Genomic DNA, 20,575 nt, shown 5'->3' with positions numbered 1-20,575 from the left:
CGATCTTCTGATCAACAAGCTCAGCGTCCTAACCCACTGAGCCACCGCGTCAAGTGTTTAGATAAGAGTATATAGTATATTTGCTTTTTATGGTATGAAAATATTACTGAATCAATGAGATTCACCTGGTAATAATTTATTTTTGCCTTTATATTAAGTGTTCCTCCATTATATGGATAAACAACTCTTCAATAATCTATATCGTGGGTGTCAAGCTCGCAACATCACGTGATGTGTCACAGCGTATTGTGACTTTTTTTCCATTGCTGGCAATGGGGTTGGCACGGTTTCACGATGATGCATCCGGCCCGCGGGCCAGCAGTTTGACACCCCTGATCTATATAGATCATATAAATAGTTCATATTTACTGAAATCTATGTTAATTAATTTGATTCTGAGAAATCCCTAAGTGCTCAGGTTGTATTACTTTCTGGATGTTTTTGTTGTTGTTGTTGTTGCAAGTATCATTTCTTTAGGCTATATACTGGATATAGATAGTGATTATACCACAGCATCTAAGAGAAGTAATTTATATGTGAATAAACTTAATAAAAGAACTATAGGTTAGATTAAATGGATTTTTTTAAACAGAAGGTCCTGTTGATATTCCCTTCAAAAGTGAACCACTCATCCAAAGTTAGTAGGTGTGTAGCCATGATTTATGATAATAGAAGATCACAGAATCACAATTTGGCCACCATAGCCAAGGAAAGGGCACCAACCATATCTCTATATAATTGGTTCCACTATCAAACCACTGATACTGTTGAAAAGTTCCTTCTAAAATCCACTTGTAAGGGCTTTCTTAAAACATGTTACCACGTGGCAGAGGAAAGATCTGTTCTATATTACATTCTTTCAAGTATTTGAAAAGTGCTATTATTCTCCTTCTCATCTTAATGGTACATTCTAATAATGTTGCTAATTACCTAAAGTCACAAAACCAGGCATTAATTATACAACTAAGGATAAACGTTTTATTTCTCTTCATACTTTTAGTTGTCTTTTTGTTACCATATCACACTTGTTTACTCACATATCATTCAGAGATGATTGTTGAATAATCAGACTTTACACTTTGTGAGCATCTTGTAATTGAATGAATATGAAACATTGTATTCCACCAATAAGAATTTATTTATTTATTTTTATTTATTTATTTTATTTTTATTCCATTTATATCCCGCCCTTCTCCGAAGACTCAGGGCGGCTTACAAGCTTAGCAGTAGCCTTCATTCTATGTATATGCCTGCTTATTAGGGCTTTTGGGGCCCCCCAAGTGGCATTATTACAAAGTCAGCTTATTGCCCCCAACAATCTGGGTCCTCATTTTACCTACCTCGGAAGGATGGAAGGCTGAGTCAACCTTGAGCCTGGTGGGATGCGAACCTGCTCTAATTGCAGGCAGCTGGTGTTACTTAAGGAGGCATTAGCCCACTGCTCCACCAAGGCTCAATTTCAGTGGAATTCTCTTGTTCTAAATAAATTTCCAAAGCCAGCAAATTCTCTTTTATCAGGTTGAATGACCGTAGTCAATAAGAATAGTAACAAATATTCAGCAGAGCACTAATAGCATCATCAAAAGCCTAGGTGGCAGCACTTACCAAGTTAATCTTGGTTGAGCTTGACTGATCCCTCCAAAGCCAAGCAAGGTTAGATTAATACTTGGATGGAAGACTCCCAGCATATCATACAGCTGCAGGCTTTACAGGGGAGGTGAAAATATCCAGAAAGAGAAAATGATAAGAAATTTTTTGAAGTGTTCCCACAAAAACTGCAAATGAAGTGTCAGTTTCTTTATGACATGAAACTGTAGGCTGAGAAACAGGAGAGACCTATATTAGGTAAAGGTAAAGGTTCCCCCGCACATGTGTGCTAGTCGTTTCTGACTCTAGGGACCGGTGCTCATCTCCGTTTCAAAGCTGAAGAGCCAGCGCTTGTCCGAGGATGTCTCCGTGGTCATGTGGCCGGCATGACTAGACGCCAAAGGCGCACGGAACGCTGTTACCTTCCCACTGTAGTGGTCCCTATTTTTCTACTTGCATTTTTATGTGCTTTTGAACTGCTAGGTTGGCAGAAGCTGGGACGAGTAACAGGGGCTCACTCTGTTACGCGGCACTCGGGATTCGACCCGCCAAACTGCCAACCATCTGGTCGACAAGCTCAGAGTCCTAACCCACTGAGCCACCACGTCCCTCAGACCTGTATTAGTTGATCATAAAATTACAACAGGGCATTAAAAGTGTGATCATTCAAGATTTCATACTCTGATGGATTTAAATTAGCACAGTTACTCTTTTTGTGAAGTTGCAACAAAGAGACTTCGGTAGCATGATCCATGAAGAATTAAATATTGGAATTCCAACTCTTGAGAATAAAGAATAAGGGTTAGAAGTGAGCTTGGTGGACTTCTAGTCAACCCCTTGCTTGAGCAGGAGACCCTATACCATGGGTGTCAAACTTGCCTTGTCATGTGACATGTCGCGACATATTGCGACTCTTTTTGCATTGCCGACAATGGGGCGGGGGTGGCTTCGGTATGATGAAACTGCAGTTTGACACCCCTGCCCTATGCAATCCAGACAAACCAAGGTGGGCCAGCATTTCTGAGCTGAGCTCTGTGTCTCACTTTTGGAAGGCAAGTCACAGGGCAATTTTCAAAAAGGAGGCAAAGTAAAGCAAAACCAAATTAGATTTAAATTTGGTTGTCATAAAAATTACGTTAATTACATATGATTAATATTATTACTCTCCACACTATCACATTAAAAATGACAATTTAGGAATAACTTTTGAAAGGATTAGGTCTTTGTTGGCCTGTATAGGACTTAGCTTTAAATATTCTTCGAATGTACTTTTCAATTTCAGTAAGTAGCTATCATTTTCCAGAAGAAGTGAATAAAATTTTATTTCTTGTACATCATTATAACAATGCGTAGAAGAGTTAGGCACTTAAGGGATCTCTTTAAAGAATCTTTTAAAAAAAATCAGAAGAATTTCTTAAAAATTTCAAAGCCCTGATTATCCTCCCGACTGTACGAGAAAGGAAGTAACTAGACAACAACAAGATCATATTATTATTATTATTATTATTATTATTATTATTATTATTATTATTATTATTATTATTATTATTATTTATTTATTTATTTATTATAATTCTGCCTTTGACTGGGCATTTTTTCTTGAGGGGTGTTACTTTTGTTCTGTTGAAGGTATGCAGAAAAACCTGAGTAATTCTATTCTATATCATGATGCCAAACCCTTCTGGGAGCCATACTATATATTTTCAAATATTTATTTTAAACATATTCTCACACAGGGAACATATGTATCTCAAAGACTTGCATATTTATAAGTAGTTTTCTGATATCACACATATCCATTTACAGTATATATTTGAAGATTCAGTTTCAAAGAAATCACGCATTTGTTGCCACCACACCACCATGCTTTTTACTCAGCTCCACTTTTCTGTGTATTGCTCACTAATTATTAGCCAAGTGACCCTGTGTGGCTTACAACACACTTTGCTTTGTGTCATGTGGATCGTGCTATTATTATTAAAATTCTGCCTTTGACTGGGCATTTTTGCTTGAGGGGTATTATTTTTGTTCTATTGACTCTCTATGGCTTACAGCACAATATGGATTGTGTTGCAACAGCTTTTCTGACTTCTTGATCCCTTTCTGGAGCATTCAGAAACTTGAAAACACTTTGCTTTGATTGCAGAAAACCTATGAGTGATACAGGAAAAAATTGTGGAAAGATTTTCCTTCCTGAAATTTTCTGTAAGATAAATTATTGCTTCTAATATTGAAAAAGGACACAAGAAAGATATTACTTAGCCATCTATTGAAGCACTCCTTCCAAACCACACAAAATCATCAGCAAAATAGAAAAAAGCAAAGTTATTTCTTTAAGATGCTTCTTGCAGTTCTGCATCGGAGACTCAGAGTGCCGCTGTTGGCCAACGTAGTTGCCAGAAAGCAGCTGGGAATCTGATGGGCTTCCTGCCTTCTGACTATCCAGTCACCGAGCGCAGAGCAGTCAAAGAGCAGGACTGAGGGACACTCAAACACCATGGCAGAGAAAAGAAAATCCCTGCACTGTAGATAAAACTCAGGAGAATCCCAGGACCCTCTTGCTGCTTTCCTCCCAATGGGAATTTAAACTCCTCAGCTTACTGGATCGCACAAAGCCCTTTTCACCGCAGGTGGGATGGACGGCAGGAGCAAAGCAAAGAGCAGATCTGTAAAAAGGCAAGTACGTCTCCTCTTCTTATTGTCTTTCGTCTGCCAGACTGTCTCGGAGCACGTTCGCTATTCAATCCCAGAGGAAATGGGAAAGGGTTCCGTTGTGGGGAATCTTGCCAAGGATCTGAAGCTGAGTACTGCAGAAGTGGGAAATCGCAACCTGCATATCCTTTCTTTAGGCAAAAAGCAATACTTCTCCATTAATGCTGAAAATGGGAATCTGTATGTAAAGGACAGGATTGACCGAGAGGAAATCTGTGGGGAAACTGCAGTCTGCCCCATCAGTTTTGAAGTGGTGAGTGCAAACCCCATGGACATCTTTTATATAACAGTAGAGATCCAGGATATTAATGATAATGCACCACATTTCTTAAATGGTGATATCAAGTTAGAGATAAGTGAGTCCTCTTTACCAGGAGCCACATTTCTTCTTGAACAAGCGGAAGATCCTGATATTGGAAGAAATTCTCTCCAGGAATATCATCTAAGCATTAATAAGTATTTCATTTTAGCAATTAGCAAGCAAGATTCTTTAAACAAGTATGCAGAATTAGTGCTGGAAAAACAGTTGGATCGTGAAAGTGAAAGTACTGTTAGTTTAACTCTTAGTGCTCTTGATGGAGGAAACCCTGCAAAAAGTGGAACAGCCAAAATACAGATTACAGTCATAGATGCTAATGACAACCCACCTGTCTTCAGTCAAAAAGTGTATAAAATCAGCCTCAAAGAGAATGCTCCAAAGCGATCTACTGTAATACAAGTCAAAGCCACAGACAAGGATGAGGGTTCCAATGGCCAGATCAACTATTTCTATAGAAATATTGCCGATAACACTCATCGGAAATTTGACTTGGATTCAGAACAGGGATTTATATCAATTCACGAAGAGCTAGATTTTGAGGAAACAGAGAAGTATACCATAGCAGTAGAAGCAAGGGATGGAGGTGGATTAGTAGCACACTGTAATGTTGAAATAACGCTATTAGATGTAAATGACAATGCCCCAGAAGTGATTCTTGCCTCCTCATCCAGAGAAATTCCTGAAAACTCTCCAATAGGAACATTGGTAGCCCTCATCAATACAAATGATAGAGATTCGGGGGATAACGGGGAGGTCAATTGCCATTTAGAGAATGCTTCCCCATTCAAAATAATAGCAGCAGCTAATAAGTACTATAAGTTGCTGACGAATGGTCCCTTAGACAGAGAAAGCACCCCAGGGTACAATCTCACAATCATAGCCACAGACAACGGTACGCCCCCTCTTTCTACACAGAAAACCATCTCACTGGAGATTTCGGATATCAACGATAATGCCCCTGCCTTTGAGAAATCCTCATACAGTGTCTACGTGGCAGAGAACAATCCTGCTAGCTCCTCCATCTTCAGCATCAAAGCTGTAGACCCCGATCTTGGTCGCAACGCTAGGATCACCTTCTCCATCCTGACTAGCAAAATAGAGGCACTACCTCTCCCGTCTTACCTCTCCATTAACTCAGAAAGTGGCACCCTCTATTCTCAGAGGTCTTTTGACTATGAGCAACTCAGAGAGTTTGAGGTACAGGTGAAGGCTGAAGATGGCGGCTCCCCACCTCTCAGCAGCAATGCCACACTGAAGGTGTTCATCCTGGACCAAAATGACCAAAGCCCTCAAATTCTGTATCCTTCTCCAGGAGCGGAGGGCTCAGCCTCCTTTGAGATGGTGCCTCGCTCGGCAGAGATGGGGTACCTGGTTACAAAGGTGGTGGCAGTGGACGCCGACTCCGGGCACAATGCCTGGCTCTCCTATCACCTACTGCAAGCCACTGAGCCAGGGCTCTTCACAATTGGTGCCCACACTGGTGAAATCAGGACACTGCGGACGTTTCTGGAAAGGGATGCCCTGAAGCAGAAGCTGGTGGTCTTAGTGAAGGATAATGGGCAGCCCCCTCTGTCTGCTACAGTCAGTCTCAATCTGATTTTTGCTGAAAACTTCCAAGAGGCACTGCCAGAAATAAATAACCAAACCACCGATTCAGAGCAACAGTCTGAGCTCCAGTTCTACCTCGTCCTGGCCTTAACTTTGATCTCCTTTTTGTTCCTCTTGACTGTAACTCTAGTCATTATGATGAAACTCCGACAGTCGGGGAACCTGAAATTTCTCCCATGCTTTGCTCCCATTCCCCATTCCAGCAATGCCATTATATTCCCACCAAATTATGAGGAAGGAACTATTCCTTATTCCTATCAGCTGTGTTTATCCTCCGAGTCCAAGATACATGAAATTACTTTTCCAACTCCCAAAGTTCAAACTGCTGAATATATTTCATGCAACCAAAATTCTGATGTTCTTCTGCCTACTAATGGCGCCAATGTCCTAATTTCTGAGATGGAGAAAACTAACTTGGTGAGTTTTCCTTTGAAGAGTACCAACTTTACATATTTATTTATTTATTTATTTATTTTACATATTTATTTATTTATTTTACATATTTATTTATTTATTTATTTATTTATTTATTTATTTAACATATCTTGTTAATGAAATTGTAAGTGTTAAAAGATTCTATAAAAACTTTGATTTCTGTGTAAAAATAAGGAAATCTACTTTATTGTATTCATGTAATCCTTCAGTTATGGCCACAACTAAGCCCAACATTTCTGTTGCTTAGTGAGAAAGTTTTTATGTGAATTTTTCTGCATTTTATGACCTTTCTTGTCACAAATGGTAAGAGTTGTTACATTAGTAAAACTGTTGTTACGTGAATCTGGCTTCCCCATTGACTTTGCTTATCAGAAGGTCGCAAAAGGTGATCACATGACCCTGGGGGATTACAATTGTCTTATGAGTCAGTTACCAAATATCTGAATTTGGTATCACATGACCATAGTGATGCTATAATGGTTGTATCTATGAAAAATGATTATAAGTTATATTTCTCACTGGTGTTGTAACTTCGAACAGTCACTAAATGAACTGTTGTAATGAGCAAATTTATTTATTTAATTTATCTGCTACCCATCTCACTGTCAAGCAATTCTAGGCACTTTACGCTGTCATAAATATGTTGTTTGTAAGTATGATTGAAACCAGATAAGAATTGATCAGGTTTTTTCCATAGATCTTTCTAGTGGAAGGAAAGGAAATGGCTAAACTTCAATCATTTGTAAATATTTTGAGTGAAATTAAGTAGCAATAACCTCTCTCTCTCTCTCTCTCTCTCTCTCTCTCTCTCTCTCTCTCTCTCTCTCTCTCTATATATATATATATATATATATATATATATATATATATATATATATGACTTTTTAATGATTCTTCAGTAGCAAATCTTGTAACAGTAATTAATAGAGAGTGTTTGAAGCACTCACGGTTCACCTTTTTCAATACACATGAATTGTCTCAATAATGGATGCCAATATTTTGTGTGAGACATTTTTACAAGATGAAGCTAATATGAAATCCCATTTTGTTTTCCATTGTGACTATGTGACTATAATTCATCTAAAATCATTTCTACCCTCTATGTATATATTTTAATAAATTAAACTAATTAAGTTTTAATTATAAAGTAATTTTTGATGAGCACAGGAAAAACCTTCTTGCAAATAAAGAGATATAGTACAAATGACCCACACACGCCATGTTAAATGTATGTGCCTTGCTCCTGAGAGAGATAATGAAAAACAAATTGGGCTTTTTGAAAAGGCTCATTGCTTTCCTTTCCTCCAAATATATTCCACACTGTTGATTAATCTGTCAAAGCATCTTACACTTTAGAAGTCTAAATGTAAAAAAAAAAATTCCAGTTCCTCATTTTCTCTTTACATTTAACAACACATTATTTTTTAAAAAGGAGAACCACTATCACATTGTCACACCCTCAATAGTCCTGAGAAGAAAATGGTAGAATCTACTCCTGACATCAGATTTTTGCAAAAGACCCACATTAATTGTAACATAACATTTGCAACTGGGTTGCTTGTCGCAGTTGTGGGTTTCCGCATTTTAAAAATGGAGGACAGTTTTAGGATACTGCATATAAAATCCACTAAATTATTTACCAGTGAAAAAGTTTTTGTGTCAGATCCTACTTTTTTGCTAGTATATTGATTATATACAGATTAAATAATAAAAGAGAAAATGACGTAATAGAAATTAGAAAAAAAACATTACTAGAAATATTACAGAAGTGAAAGGATGTAAAAGAGACTTTAAAACAATTACATTTTCAAATCCTGGATGATTTCATTAATCAAAACTGTAATATTATATTGCTTGCCATTGTAGTCAAGAATGTTGTTACATGATTTAAATGACTTTCCAGATCTGTCGGCAACTGTCATGGGCAGACCACACAGACTATTCAGAAAGTGACATTATTGCTAAGAACATTTGTCTAATGCTTAAAATCAGCCAGTATTTTCAGAGCGTTTGAGCACATCTTTCACTCCAGCTCCTTCTTCCTCTTGTTAGTAAAACTATTGCCTACATAAAAGAAAGTAAAACAAATAGAAAATTGACATTTAGTAGTTTTCCTATGGTGCCATGATATGGTTCAGGATAAACTAAATTCTGAGATCAAACACATTGTACCTTTATTTTTAGATATACACAAACTATAGACAGTGTTCATCGTAGGAGCAGTAAATATCAAAGAAGCAGAGTAAAAAATGCAGTAAGAACTATAAGATATATGTTAAGTGTCACTGTCACCCCATTTATTGAGTCTAGCCTGTGTACCATAGGGTAGGTAAGAGTAGTATTTAAGATGCATAAAACACTCAATCTCCAGTTATGTGTTTATTATCCTGAGGCCAGTTCTAGTGGAGTGAATTCTTAAGTGAACAAGTATTAACTTCGCATTGTACACCATGATATTAGGAGCTCAATGAATGAAAGTTCATTGAAAGAGCTATGTATTCCAGCGTGAGGAAGACAAAAAAAACTACAAAGCCAACTCTTCCAAAATTCTGTTGCAGTTTTCGGTTCACACAGCATTTATGCTGAACACCTTAAAAAAGGGTCACATCCAAGCACTTTTTTTATTACTTGCGGAATAGAATTCCTTGCAGTTTCCCCTCTGGCCTCAGGGTGTCGCTGTTAGCCAACGGGGACGCCGAAGAGAATGGAGAAGAGCTGCTAAACAGAGGCTTCCCAAAGGAGGATTCCTGCATTTCGTTAAAGGCAGAGAAAAACAGCAACAAATGCAAAGCAGCCTTGCGAAAAGGGCTGGTCCCAGGAAATTAAGAAGAAAGGAGAGTGTTTCCTACTATTCTGCATTCCGATGAGATTTTGAGGCAGCCAGCTTTATCGCAGAGGGGATGGAGCGAGGGCAAGGAGGGAATGGCAGAGCAATCCGAAGGCAAGTACTATCGCTCTTACTCTTGTCGGTTTCCTACCGGGCCGTCTCGGAACAGATTCATTATTCAGTCCCCGAGGAGATGTCAAAAGGTTCTGTAGTGGGGAATCTTGCAAAGGATCTAGGACTGAGCCTCAGAGAACTAGCAAGTCGCAAAATGCATGCCATCTCCCTGGACGAAGTGCAGTATTTTAAAATCAGTGCAGAAAATGGAAACCTCTGTGTGAATGACAGGATAGACAGGGAAGAAATATGTGGCACAACTCCACTATGTGTTCTTAATCTTAAAGTGGTTGTTGAAAACCCATTAAATATTTACCATCTACAAATAGAGATACAAGACATAAATGATAATTCACCACAGTTTCTCAGTAGCACTATCCAGTTGGAGATAATTGAAACAACACAAATAGGCACCAGGTTCCCTCTTGGGAATGCCAAAGATCCGGATATTGGCACAAACGCTTTACAGAATTACCACCTTAGCACCAATCCTTACTTTACTTTGGATGTGAAAGAGAGTCAAGATGGAAATAAATTTGCAGATTTAGTACTGCAAAAGCCACTCGATCGTGAGAGTGAACCAACCCTTCAGCTAACACTTACTGCGCTGGATGGGGGGAAACCCAGAAAAACTGGAACAGCCCAAATATGGATCAATGTCACCGATGCCAATGATAATCCACCTACATTCACCCAAGAAATCTACACAGTCAGTCTGAGGGAAAACCTACCAGTTGGATTCCCAGTGCTGCAACTTGTAGCTTCGGATAAAGATGAAGGTTCAAATGCACAAATCAGATATTATTTCAGGAATATACCGCTGAGTGCAAATAAGAAATTCAGTCTAGATTCAACCAGTGGAATGATTTCTCTTCTGGAGCCATTGGATTTTGAGGAAGCCAGAAAATATGTGATGACTGTAGCAGCAAAAGATGGAGGTGGATCAATGACCCATTGTAAAGTAGAAGTAAAAATCCTTGATGAAAATGATAATGTGCCAGAAATGATGTTTGCATCCATTTTTAATTCAATTCTGGAAGATTCTCAGACTGGGACAGTTATTGCTCTAATTAAAACCAATGACAAAGACATAGATAATAATGGAAAGGTTATTTGTTATTTAGAAGATGACTTGCCATTCAAGATTCTTCCATCATCTGACAACTACTACACTCTCTTGACAGATAAACCTCTAGACAGAGAAAAAGCATCTCAGTATAATATTACTATCACTGCCACTGACAAAGGAACCCCCCCATTGAGCACACACAAAACCATCTTGCTGCAGATCTCTGATATCAATGACAATGTCCCTGCTTTTGAGAAAGCATCCTACAGCATCTATGTGCCAGAGAACAATCCTTCTGGGGCCTCCATCTTCCAGATTCAAGCCTTTGATCTGGATGTGGATCAAAACTCACACATCACATATTCAATCCTCACCAGCAACATTGAAGAACTTCCCATCTCCTCCTATATCTCCATTCATTCTGAGACCGGCACCATCTACGCCCAGCGGTCCTTTGACTATGAGCAGTACAGGGAATTCCAGCTGCAGGTGAAGGCCCAAGATGGCGGGAGTCCCTCTCTCAGCAGCAACGTCACAGTCAGGGTGTTTATCCTGGATCGGAATGATAACAGCCCTCAAATCCTGTCCCCTTCACCAGACTCCAAGGACTCTGCCTTCTTTGAGATGGTCCCTCGTTCAGCCGAGGCAGATTATCTGGTAACAAAAGTGGTGGCTGTGGATGCTGATTCAGGACACAACGCCTGGCTCTCCTACCAGCTGATCCAAGCCACAGAACCGGCCCTCTTCACTGTTGGCTCCCACACGGGTGAGATCAGGACAGCAAGAACCTTTATGGAGAGAGATGCCGTGAAACAGAGACTGGTCCTTCTGGTGAAGGATAATGGACGGCCGCCCCTCTCGGCCTCTGTCACTCTGAACCTGGTGTTTGCTGAGAACTTCCAGGAGGCCCTTCCGGAGATGAAAAGCCAGATGAACAGCTCAGAGGATCAGTCGGACCTGCAGTTCTATTTGGTGGTGGCCTTAGCTGTGATGTCATTTTTATTCCTCTTGTCAGTGATTCTGGCCATTGCCATCAAACTCCGGCAGTCAGGAAAGTCCAGTTTCTTAGCATGTTTTGCTCCCGTTTCCCATTCCACAGCTGGGGTGATATTTCCACCCAATTTTCAAGATGGGACTCTGCCTTATTCCTACCAGCTTTGCCTCTCCTCAGAATCCAGGAAGAATGAATTTACCTTCCTGGCACCAAACATTCATATTGCAGAGAATATGCTTTGTGGTGAAAAAACTGAGGTCCCTCTTTCAAGCGATGGAGAAAGCAGTTTGCATCCTCAAGTGGAAAATAACGGGAAGGTAAATATAACAGCTTCCTCTACAAGACAGCTCACTCCTACACATGTTTACTCCAAAGTAGATTACATTCTATTTTACTTTTCTAACATCTAAAATTGCATTTCTTCACAATATTTGAGCCATTAAACATTGCTTTCTCAGGAAATGGTCCAACTAAGTGTAATATCAAGGTAAGTTTCTTTTTTTAAGAACTTCCATATTGTTTTAACATAAGATCAGTTATGTTGTCATATTAATTTTATTACAGAAGTTCTTGTGTCTAAGAGGTTAGTGTTTGTGTGAAGTTCAAAATTTTAATCTGACCCTTATTGAATTTAAATAGATCGTAGGTTTTTAACTCAGTTTCAACATATTATTCTGTGGCAGTATTTGAATTCTTGCATAAAGTACTGATACAATTTTGAATGATACATACCCAAATGGGGTGTGTGTGTGTGTGTGTGTGTGTGTCACAATGCTTTTAGGAATGTACTGATACATATTACCTCAAGGTTTGACTACCAATTTCTGAGTCCAAGTGTTAATTTAGACAAGTAAAAATGTCTCGTATTTTACAGTCTCAAAATATTTGCTAGAACAAAGATATAACCTGGGTAATACAGTACTTTTGCATTTATGTTAGACTTTCTTTTATTATATATAAAAAAAATCCTTCTCAACCCTGTGGGTGGTCTCAGGACCTCTACCAGAGGTCTGGTAGTTGGAAAGTTTTGCACAGTAGCTTAGATGTTTGTAACATTGGACTCTAACTTTGGACATAGAGCTCTGATGTTGATCCTGGGATCTGTTGGAGCCACTCTCCCAGCTTATGAGTCACAGCCCAAAATGTTCCTACCATCATTAGGACCACCTTGGCCTTTACTTTCCACATCCTGTCCAGTTCTTCCTTCATTCACGTACTTCTCCAACTTCTTATATTCCTTCTTCATAATGTTGGTGTTATTTGGCACTGCTACATTTACTATATCACCACTGCTGTCTTCTGCTCCTTGTCTACTACCACAATGGTTGATTGACAAGTGCCTTCCTGTCTGTCTGGATCGGATAGTCCCACAGGATTTTCTTCTTCTCCATGACCTTCTGTGGGATCTCCCATCTGAAGCTGGGAGGATCTAACCCAAATAGTGTGCAGATGTTCCTGTACACAATCCCAGGTTATGCCTTCGATGCATGCCATTCCTATACTGATGTAGAGGCAATTCTAAGATCTCATGTATTTCATTATACCATGCTACCATTCCCTTACTCTGGTAGCCTGGATATGGCTAATACCACTCCATTTAGAGAAGAGTCTTATACTTGTGATATGTAAGTTATAGGTGTATTTAAATAAAACAGTTTGTAATGATACTTGTGCTGTTATTCCATTTAAAAGTGCAGTGATCATACAAAGTTAAAATACCTATAGTCATGAGCTTTATGATTATAGAATCTTTATGGGCTTTATGATTATGATATCAAACCTAATGATTATATAATCAAAAAAACCTAGAACTGGTAAAGATCCAAAGCCATAGAACCATAGATTTAGCAAATTTTGGCTACCATTCATGATCCCTGTTGAATACTAGAGTCCAAATTAAAAATTTCTAGGGAGACTGCAATCTAGTTTTGCCTCTGAGCACATCCAAGAAAGGAGAGTTGATCACATTTGTAGGCAGATGGATCCATTGTCAAATCATTCTTGGTGTCAGAAAATGCTTTGTAACATTCAGAATCTGCCTTCTTAAAACTTAAATCTATTATTGTATGCACTACATTTTGACATTTTTCTACATTTTCTTTATTTCTATAATTTTTTTTGGTTATAGCATTGGGGTGCTTGAAAAGTGCTATATTTTTTTTTTCTTCTTACGTTAACAATCTCATGATTATTTTGATTGCCAAAAGTCACAAAACAGAACAAATATTTATTTCTCCCAGCCTAAACATGCCTAATCTTTTGAATATCTCTTCATATTTATATTTGTCTGATCATCCTTTCACTTCCTTGAATCTATTTTCAGTTTGTTTAAATCCTTTTTAATGTGGGGCTCACAAATGTTACTATAAGGACGAGAAATGGAAAATAAATTTAAATTTCCCATTATTTAACAATTCATTTTTTCTTCCTGCAACTAAATTGCATTCACCATTTTAAAATTGCCTCACACTGCTGACTCATGTAATTTGGAATTCAGTGCTGAAGAGAACGGTTAAGGGAACTAGGTCAGTGGTGGGATTCAGCCACTTTGCACCATTTCAGCAGAACCGGTAGCTAATTTTTTTGTTGGTATCTAATTTTTTTGTTGTCCAGGCCCAGAATGGACTTCCGGAAGCGGCATCCACCCAGAGAACCAGTTGTTCACATATTTGAATCCCACCACTGAACTAGGTCTACCTAGCCCAGGGGCAGGCAACCTTGGCTCTTTTATGACTTGTGGACTTCAACTCCCAGAATTCCTGAGCCAGGCGGCTCAGGAATTCTGGGAGTTGAAGTCCACGAGTCATAAAAGAGCCAAGGTTACCTACCCCTGGTCTAGCCCATAGAAGAGAAGGCTTAGGGGTGGCACAACAGCTTTCTTCCGGTACATGAGGGGTTGTCAGAGAGAAGAGGGCAGTCGATTTATTCTCCGTAGCACTTGAGGGCAGGACAAGAATAAATGAATGATCTTTTATTGTCAGAGTACAACCATGTATACATTGAGATTGGCTGAGCCTCCCTTCGTGCCCCAACTGGGAACTGAGGAGAAATTACCTGACAAGTGAGAACAATTAATTAATAGAACAACTTGCCTCCCAGAGTTGGAGTTTTTCAAGAAAAGATTTGGCAACTATTTATGAGGGATGGTATATTGTAAGGTTTCTGCCTTGGACAGGAGGTTGGATTAGAAGACCTTGAGGGTCCCTTCCAAACCTATGATTTTATGTTAGTTGGATGTTATGTTACATTACATGGTAGATGTAGAATGAAAATTCAGATATTTATACACATATTCCTTGTCCATCTTGTACTGTAACTAAATAAATTTAGGAACTTAATACAGTACTCCACCCATGAGAATGTTACATTAATAGCTGACAAAGCTGCAGCAGGATATTAAAAGACATTGTGCAAAATTTCTCCTAATTCAGATGGCACTTACACTACCATAAGTGCCCTTTCTAAAGTTGTGACAAAAAATTTTAAATATCAGAAGCCTGTCTCTTCAATCAAAGGTGTGCTAGCATTTCTGACAAGCTCTATGTATAGCCTTTGGAAGGTGGTTCACAGGGCAGACTTCAAACAAGAAGCAGAGCCAGAGCAAAATTAAATTAAATATAAACTTGCTTTTTATAAAAAAATAAATAATGGGAATTAGATACAGTTAGCACAATTATTCTCCATGCAGTATTTTTCTCTCATATGAAAAGCTGCAATTTATCAATAACTTTTGAAATTATTATGTCTCTGTTGCCTGTGACCCACTTTTAACTATCTTGCATTTTCTTATCAATTTTGGTTTTCAGCAGTTATCTTTAATGGCAATTATTGTTATTATTGTATTGATGATAATAGTTATATTTTTATGCCATCTGGCTTCTAGCAACTCTGGGCATTTAAGATCTTTTTTTAAAAAAAACCTCTCAGCATGCTTATTACTTAACTACAGCCTCTGTATATTGTGCACTTATTACCAGTTTTTAAAGTATGAAATCATCTTCCGGGTGAGATTCAAGGTACTAGTTATGGTATTTAAAGCCCTACATGGCAGGGGTCCGGAGTACCTTAGGGAACACCTGCTGCCGGCGTCAACTTTCCTCCGCCCTGTGCGTTCCCACAGAGAGGGACTCCTCAGGGTGCCACCGGTCAGAGAATGTAGATTGGTGGCCCCCAGGGGGAGAGCCTTCTCTGTGGGCGCCCCGGAGCTATGGAACCAGTTACCGGTTGAGCTCCGGACGGCGCCCGATCTTCGCTCCTTTCGCCGCGATCTGAAAACATACCTGTTCGAACAAGCCGGCCTGGCCTGAGGGGGGATTGGTGGGGTTTTTTATTATCATTTTATTGGGGTTTTATTAATGTATTTATTGTTTTTATGGGCATGTATTTAATTACTTTTTAATTTTTGTAACTTTGTATTTTATTCTTGCCCTGTACACCGCCCTGAGTCCTTCGGGAGAAGGGCGGTATAGAAATATTAATAAATTAAATTAAATTAAATTAAATTATAGAGCGTATAAAAGGTACAAGATTTCCACATACTGATATTTATGTTATTTTTCAGTCCACTTTAAGAGCAAAATGCCATTCCAGAGAATAGTTTCCAGCTTCAGAACAATCTTCTCCCTGAAAAGTGTCCATAATTTGGCACTATCAGCACACAATAATGACTCTGTATTTAGTCTACAACTACCTTTTAGGGAATGACATTCAACTGCTTAACCATCTGGCCTGTGATTGATTGATTGATTGATTGATTGATTTAGTTTAAATGCTGCCCATCTTATTGGCTAAGCGACTCTGTATGGCTTACAACACAATGTGGATTTGGACTGTATTGCAACCCCTTTTCTCACTTCTTGCTCCCTTTCTGGAGCATTCAGAAACTTGAAAACATTTTGCTTTTCTGTCAATGGAACAAACTAATAAAGGGTTCTCCCAATTATTGATTGACAAAAAGTTACCAGTGCTGCTAAAAAAAACTGTGCATAGTTTTGGATTTCAGAAATTTTTTATCAGATAGATAAATTATTGCTTCTAATATTGAAAAAGACACAAGAAACAGATATTACAATCTATAGAAGCAGTCCTTCATCAGCAAAATAGAAAAAAAGCAAAGTTATTTCTTTAAGATGCTTCTTGCAGTTCTGCATCGGAGACTCAGAGTGCCGCTGTTGGCCAACGTAGTTGCCAGAAAGCAGCTGGGAATCTGATGGGCTTCCTGCCTTCTGACTCTCCAGTCACCGAGCGCAGAGCAGTCAAAGAGCAGGACTGAGGGACACTCAAACACCATGGCAGAGAAAAGAAAATCCCTGCACTGTAGATAAAACTCAGGAGAATCCCAGGACCCTCTTGCTGCTTTCTTCCCAATGGGAATTTAAACAACTCAGCTTACTGGATCGCACAAAGCCCTTTTCACCGCAGGTGGGATGGACGGCAGGAGCAAAGCAAAGAGCAGATCTGTAAAAAGGCAAGTACGTCTCCTCTTCTTATTGTCTTTCGTCTGCCAGACTGTCTCGGAGCACGTTCGCTATTCAATCCCAGAGGAAATGGGAAAGGGTTCCGTTGTGGGGAATCTTGCCAAGGATCTGAAGCTGAGTACTGCAGAAGTGGGAAATCGCAACCTGCATATCCTTTCTTTAGGCAAAAAGCAATACTTCTCCATTAATGCTGAAAATGGGAATCTGTATGTAAAGGACAGGATTGACCGAGAGGAAATCTGTGGGGAAACTGCAGTCTGCCCCATCAGTTTTGAAGTGGTGAGTGCAAACCCCATGGACATCTTTTATATAACAGTAGAGATCCAGGATATTAATGATAATGCACCACATTTCTTAAATGGTGACATCAACTTAGAGATAATTGAATCCACTTTACCAGGAGCCACATTTCTTCTTGAACAAGCAGAAGATCCTGATATTGGAACAAATTCCCTCCAGGACTATCATCTAAGCATTAATGAGAATTTCATACTTGAATTTAGACAGGTGGAAAATAGAAAACAATATCCAAAATTAGTGCTAAAGAAACAGTTAGATCGTGAAAGTGAAAGCAGTATTAATTTAATACTTACATCTGTTGATGGTGGTAATCCAACAAGAACTGGAACAGTCAAAATATGGATCAGGGTCATTGATGCCAATGACAATGCACCCATCTTCAGTCACGAATTCTATATGGCCAGCCTCAAAGAGAATGCTCCAAAGGGATCTACTGTAATACAAGTCAAAGCGACAGACAAAGATGAAGGTTTCAATGGCCAGATCAACTATTTCTATAGAAATATTGCCGATAACACTCATCGGAAATTTGACTTGGATTCAGAACAGGGATTTATATCAATTCACGAAGAGCTAGATTTTGAGGAAACAGAGAAGTATACCATAGCAGTAGAAGCAAGGGATGGAGGTGGATTAGTAGCACACTGTAATGTTGAAATAACGCTATTAGATGTAAATGACAATGCCCCTGAAGTGATTCTTGCCTCCTCATCCAGAGAAATTCCTGAAAACTCTCCAATAGGAACATTGGTAGCCCTCATCAATACAAATGATAGAGATTCGGGGGATAACGGGAAGGTCAACTGCCATTTAGAGAATGCTTCCCCATTCAAAATAGTATCAGCAGCTAATAACTATTATAAGCTGCTGACGAATGGTCCCCTAGACAGAGAAAGCACCCCAGGGTACAATCTCACAATCACAGCTACAGACAATGGTACGCCCCCTCTTTCTACACAGAAAACCATCTCACTGGAGATTTCGGATATCAACGATAATGCCCCTGTCTTTGAGAAATCTTCATATACTGTCTACGTGGCAGAGAACAATCCTGCTAGCTCCTCCATCTTCAGCATCAAAGCTGTAGACCCCGATCTTGGTCGCAACGCTAGGATCACCTTCTCCATCCTGACTAGTAAAATAGAGGCACTACCTCTCCCATCTTACCTCTCCATTAACTCAGAAAGTGGCACCCTCTATTCTCAGAGGTCTTTTGACTATGAGCAACTCAGAGAGTTTGAGGTACAGGTGAAGGCTGAAGATGGCGGCTCCCCACCTCTCAGCAGCAATGCCACACTGAAGGTGTTCATCCTGGACCAAAATGACCAAAGCCCTCAAATTCTGTATCCTTCTCCAGGAGCGGAGGGCTCGGCCTCCTTTGAGATGGTGCCTCGCTCGGCAGAGATGGGGTACCTGGTTACAAAGGTGGTGGCTGTGGACGCCGACTCTGGGCACAATGCCTGGCTCTCCTATCACCTACTGCAAGCCACTGAGCCAGGACTCTTCACAATTGGTGCCCACACTGGTGAAATCAGGACACTGCGGACATTTCTGGAAAGGGATGCCCTGAAGCAGAAGCTGGTGGTCTTAGTGAAGGATAACGGGCAGCCCCCTCTGTCTGCTACAGTCAGTCTCAATCTGATTTTTGCTGAAAACTTCCAAGAGGCACTGCCAGAAATAAATAACCAAACCACCGATTCGGAGCAACAATCTGAGCTCCAGTTCTACCTCGTCCTGGCCTTAACTTTGATCTCCTTTTTGTTCCTCTTGACTGTAACTCTAGTCATTATGATGAAACTCCGACAGTCAGGGAACCTGAAATTTCTCCCGTGCTTTGCTCCCATTCCCCATTCCAGCAATGCCATCATATTCCCACCAAATTATGAGGAAGGAACTATTCCTTATTCCTATCAGCTCTGCCTATCCTCTGAGTCCAAGATACATGAAATTACTTTTCCAACTCCCAAAGTTCAAACTGCTGATTATATTTCATGCAACCAAAAATATGATGTGCTTTTGGCAAGCAGTGCAAGCAATATTCCAAATTCTGAGATGGAGAAAACTAATTTGGTGAGTTTTTTTTATTAGTACTGACTTTGTAGTCTAACTGACCTTTGAAAGATTCTCGATAAATGTTTGATTCTATGATTTTGTATATACTTTCAACTTTATAATATCAGTTCCTTCACCTGTTGTTTCCTCATTGGTTTATTGTACTGAAGAATCTCTACAGTTGTAATAGCTTCTAACATGCTTTTCATAAATGAGTGTTAGTTCAGAATTAAACTTTGGAGCAAGCATAGTATCCTTCCAATCGAAAATATATTATTTGCTACTTTGTATGCATACTTGTGCATATAGGTATAAGATAGTTAAGAAAGTCAAACTTTTACGTGAAATCAAATCACTGTAGTTTTGAGGTTTTTTAATAGAAGCTTCAAGTTTAGTGAAAGGAAAGCTCAAATAACATGTGAGTGCCCTGAATGAAATAGCAAATTAAATGAGAAAAAAAAACATTCAAATATGAATAATTTATTTATTTATTTATTTTAATTTTAATTCCATTTATATCCCGCCCTTCTCCGAAGACTCAGGGTAGCTTACAAGCTTAGCAGTAGCCTTCATTCTATGTATATGCCTGCTTATTAGGGCTTTCACACACACACCCCAAGCGGCATTATTACAAAGTCAGCTTAATTGCCCCCAACAATCTGGGTCCTCATTTTACCTACCTCGGAAGGATGGAAGGCTGAGTCAACCTTGAGCCTGGTGGGACTCGAACCTGCACTAATTGCAGGCAGCTGGTGTTACTTAAGGAGGCATTAGCCCACTGCTCCACCAAGGCTCTTCGGTGAATGAAATATATTATGCTTCTCCAGTAGCTGTTGCTGTGGTAGCAGCAGTACTGTAGTAATTTGCAGAAAACATTTCAAGCATTCCGATCGGTACACATAAATTATTTAGTAGATATAATGTGGACCAACAGCATATGTCGGTAACGTTTTTACTAAAAAGAAGCATATAATATGGTTTTACATTTTATCAAATGCACAGACTAGGTTATTACCTGTCTCAAATCACCTCTGCACTGAACAAATTAATGTACCATGGTTACATTTGAAGTATGAACTAA

At 39.3% G+C, this 20,575-nt stretch overlaps 2 protein-coding genes across 7 annotated transcripts in view; both read left to right on the top strand.

Moving 5' to 3' along the window:
- The window catches only part of LOC310637903 (protocadherin gamma-A11-like), a gene marked incomplete at its 5' end in the record, with an annotated part of 208,011 nt that overhangs the window by 75,944 nt on the left and 111,492 nt on the right, over nt 1–20,575 (top strand). Inside the window, one exon of one of the 6 annotated variants that reach the window (XM_083358517.1) lies at nt 4,043–6,643. The exons of 4 other annotated variants lie outside the window; for them this stretch is intronic. In XM_083358517.1, coding sequence (XP_083214643.1) covers nt 4,223–6,643 — 2,421 coding nt within the window. Of the gene's footprint in view, nt 1–4,042; nt 6,644–16,969; nt 19,513–20,575 lie in introns of those variants that run through there. One more of the 6 variants, XM_083358519.1, reaches the window with a different exon arrangement.
- Nucleotides 9,562–12,075, top strand: LOC310637659 (protocadherin gamma-B5-like; the record flags this gene model as incomplete). Its single annotated transcript, XM_083358162.1, has 1 exon — nt 9,562–12,075. One exon carries the CDS (start codon nt 9,562–9,564, stop codon nt 12,073–12,075), a length of 2,514 nt encoding a protein of 837 aa, XP_083214288.1.

Source organism: Vipera ursinii, assembly GCF_947247035.1.
Source record: "Vipera ursinii genome assembly, chromosome: 3".
In the NCBI taxonomy this organism is placed as follows: Eukaryota; Metazoa; Chordata; class Lepidosauria; order Squamata; family Viperidae; genus Vipera; species Vipera ursinii.
The sequence above is the reverse complement of the archived record's forward strand: the minus strand, read 5'-3'. Positions and strand labels throughout refer to the sequence as shown.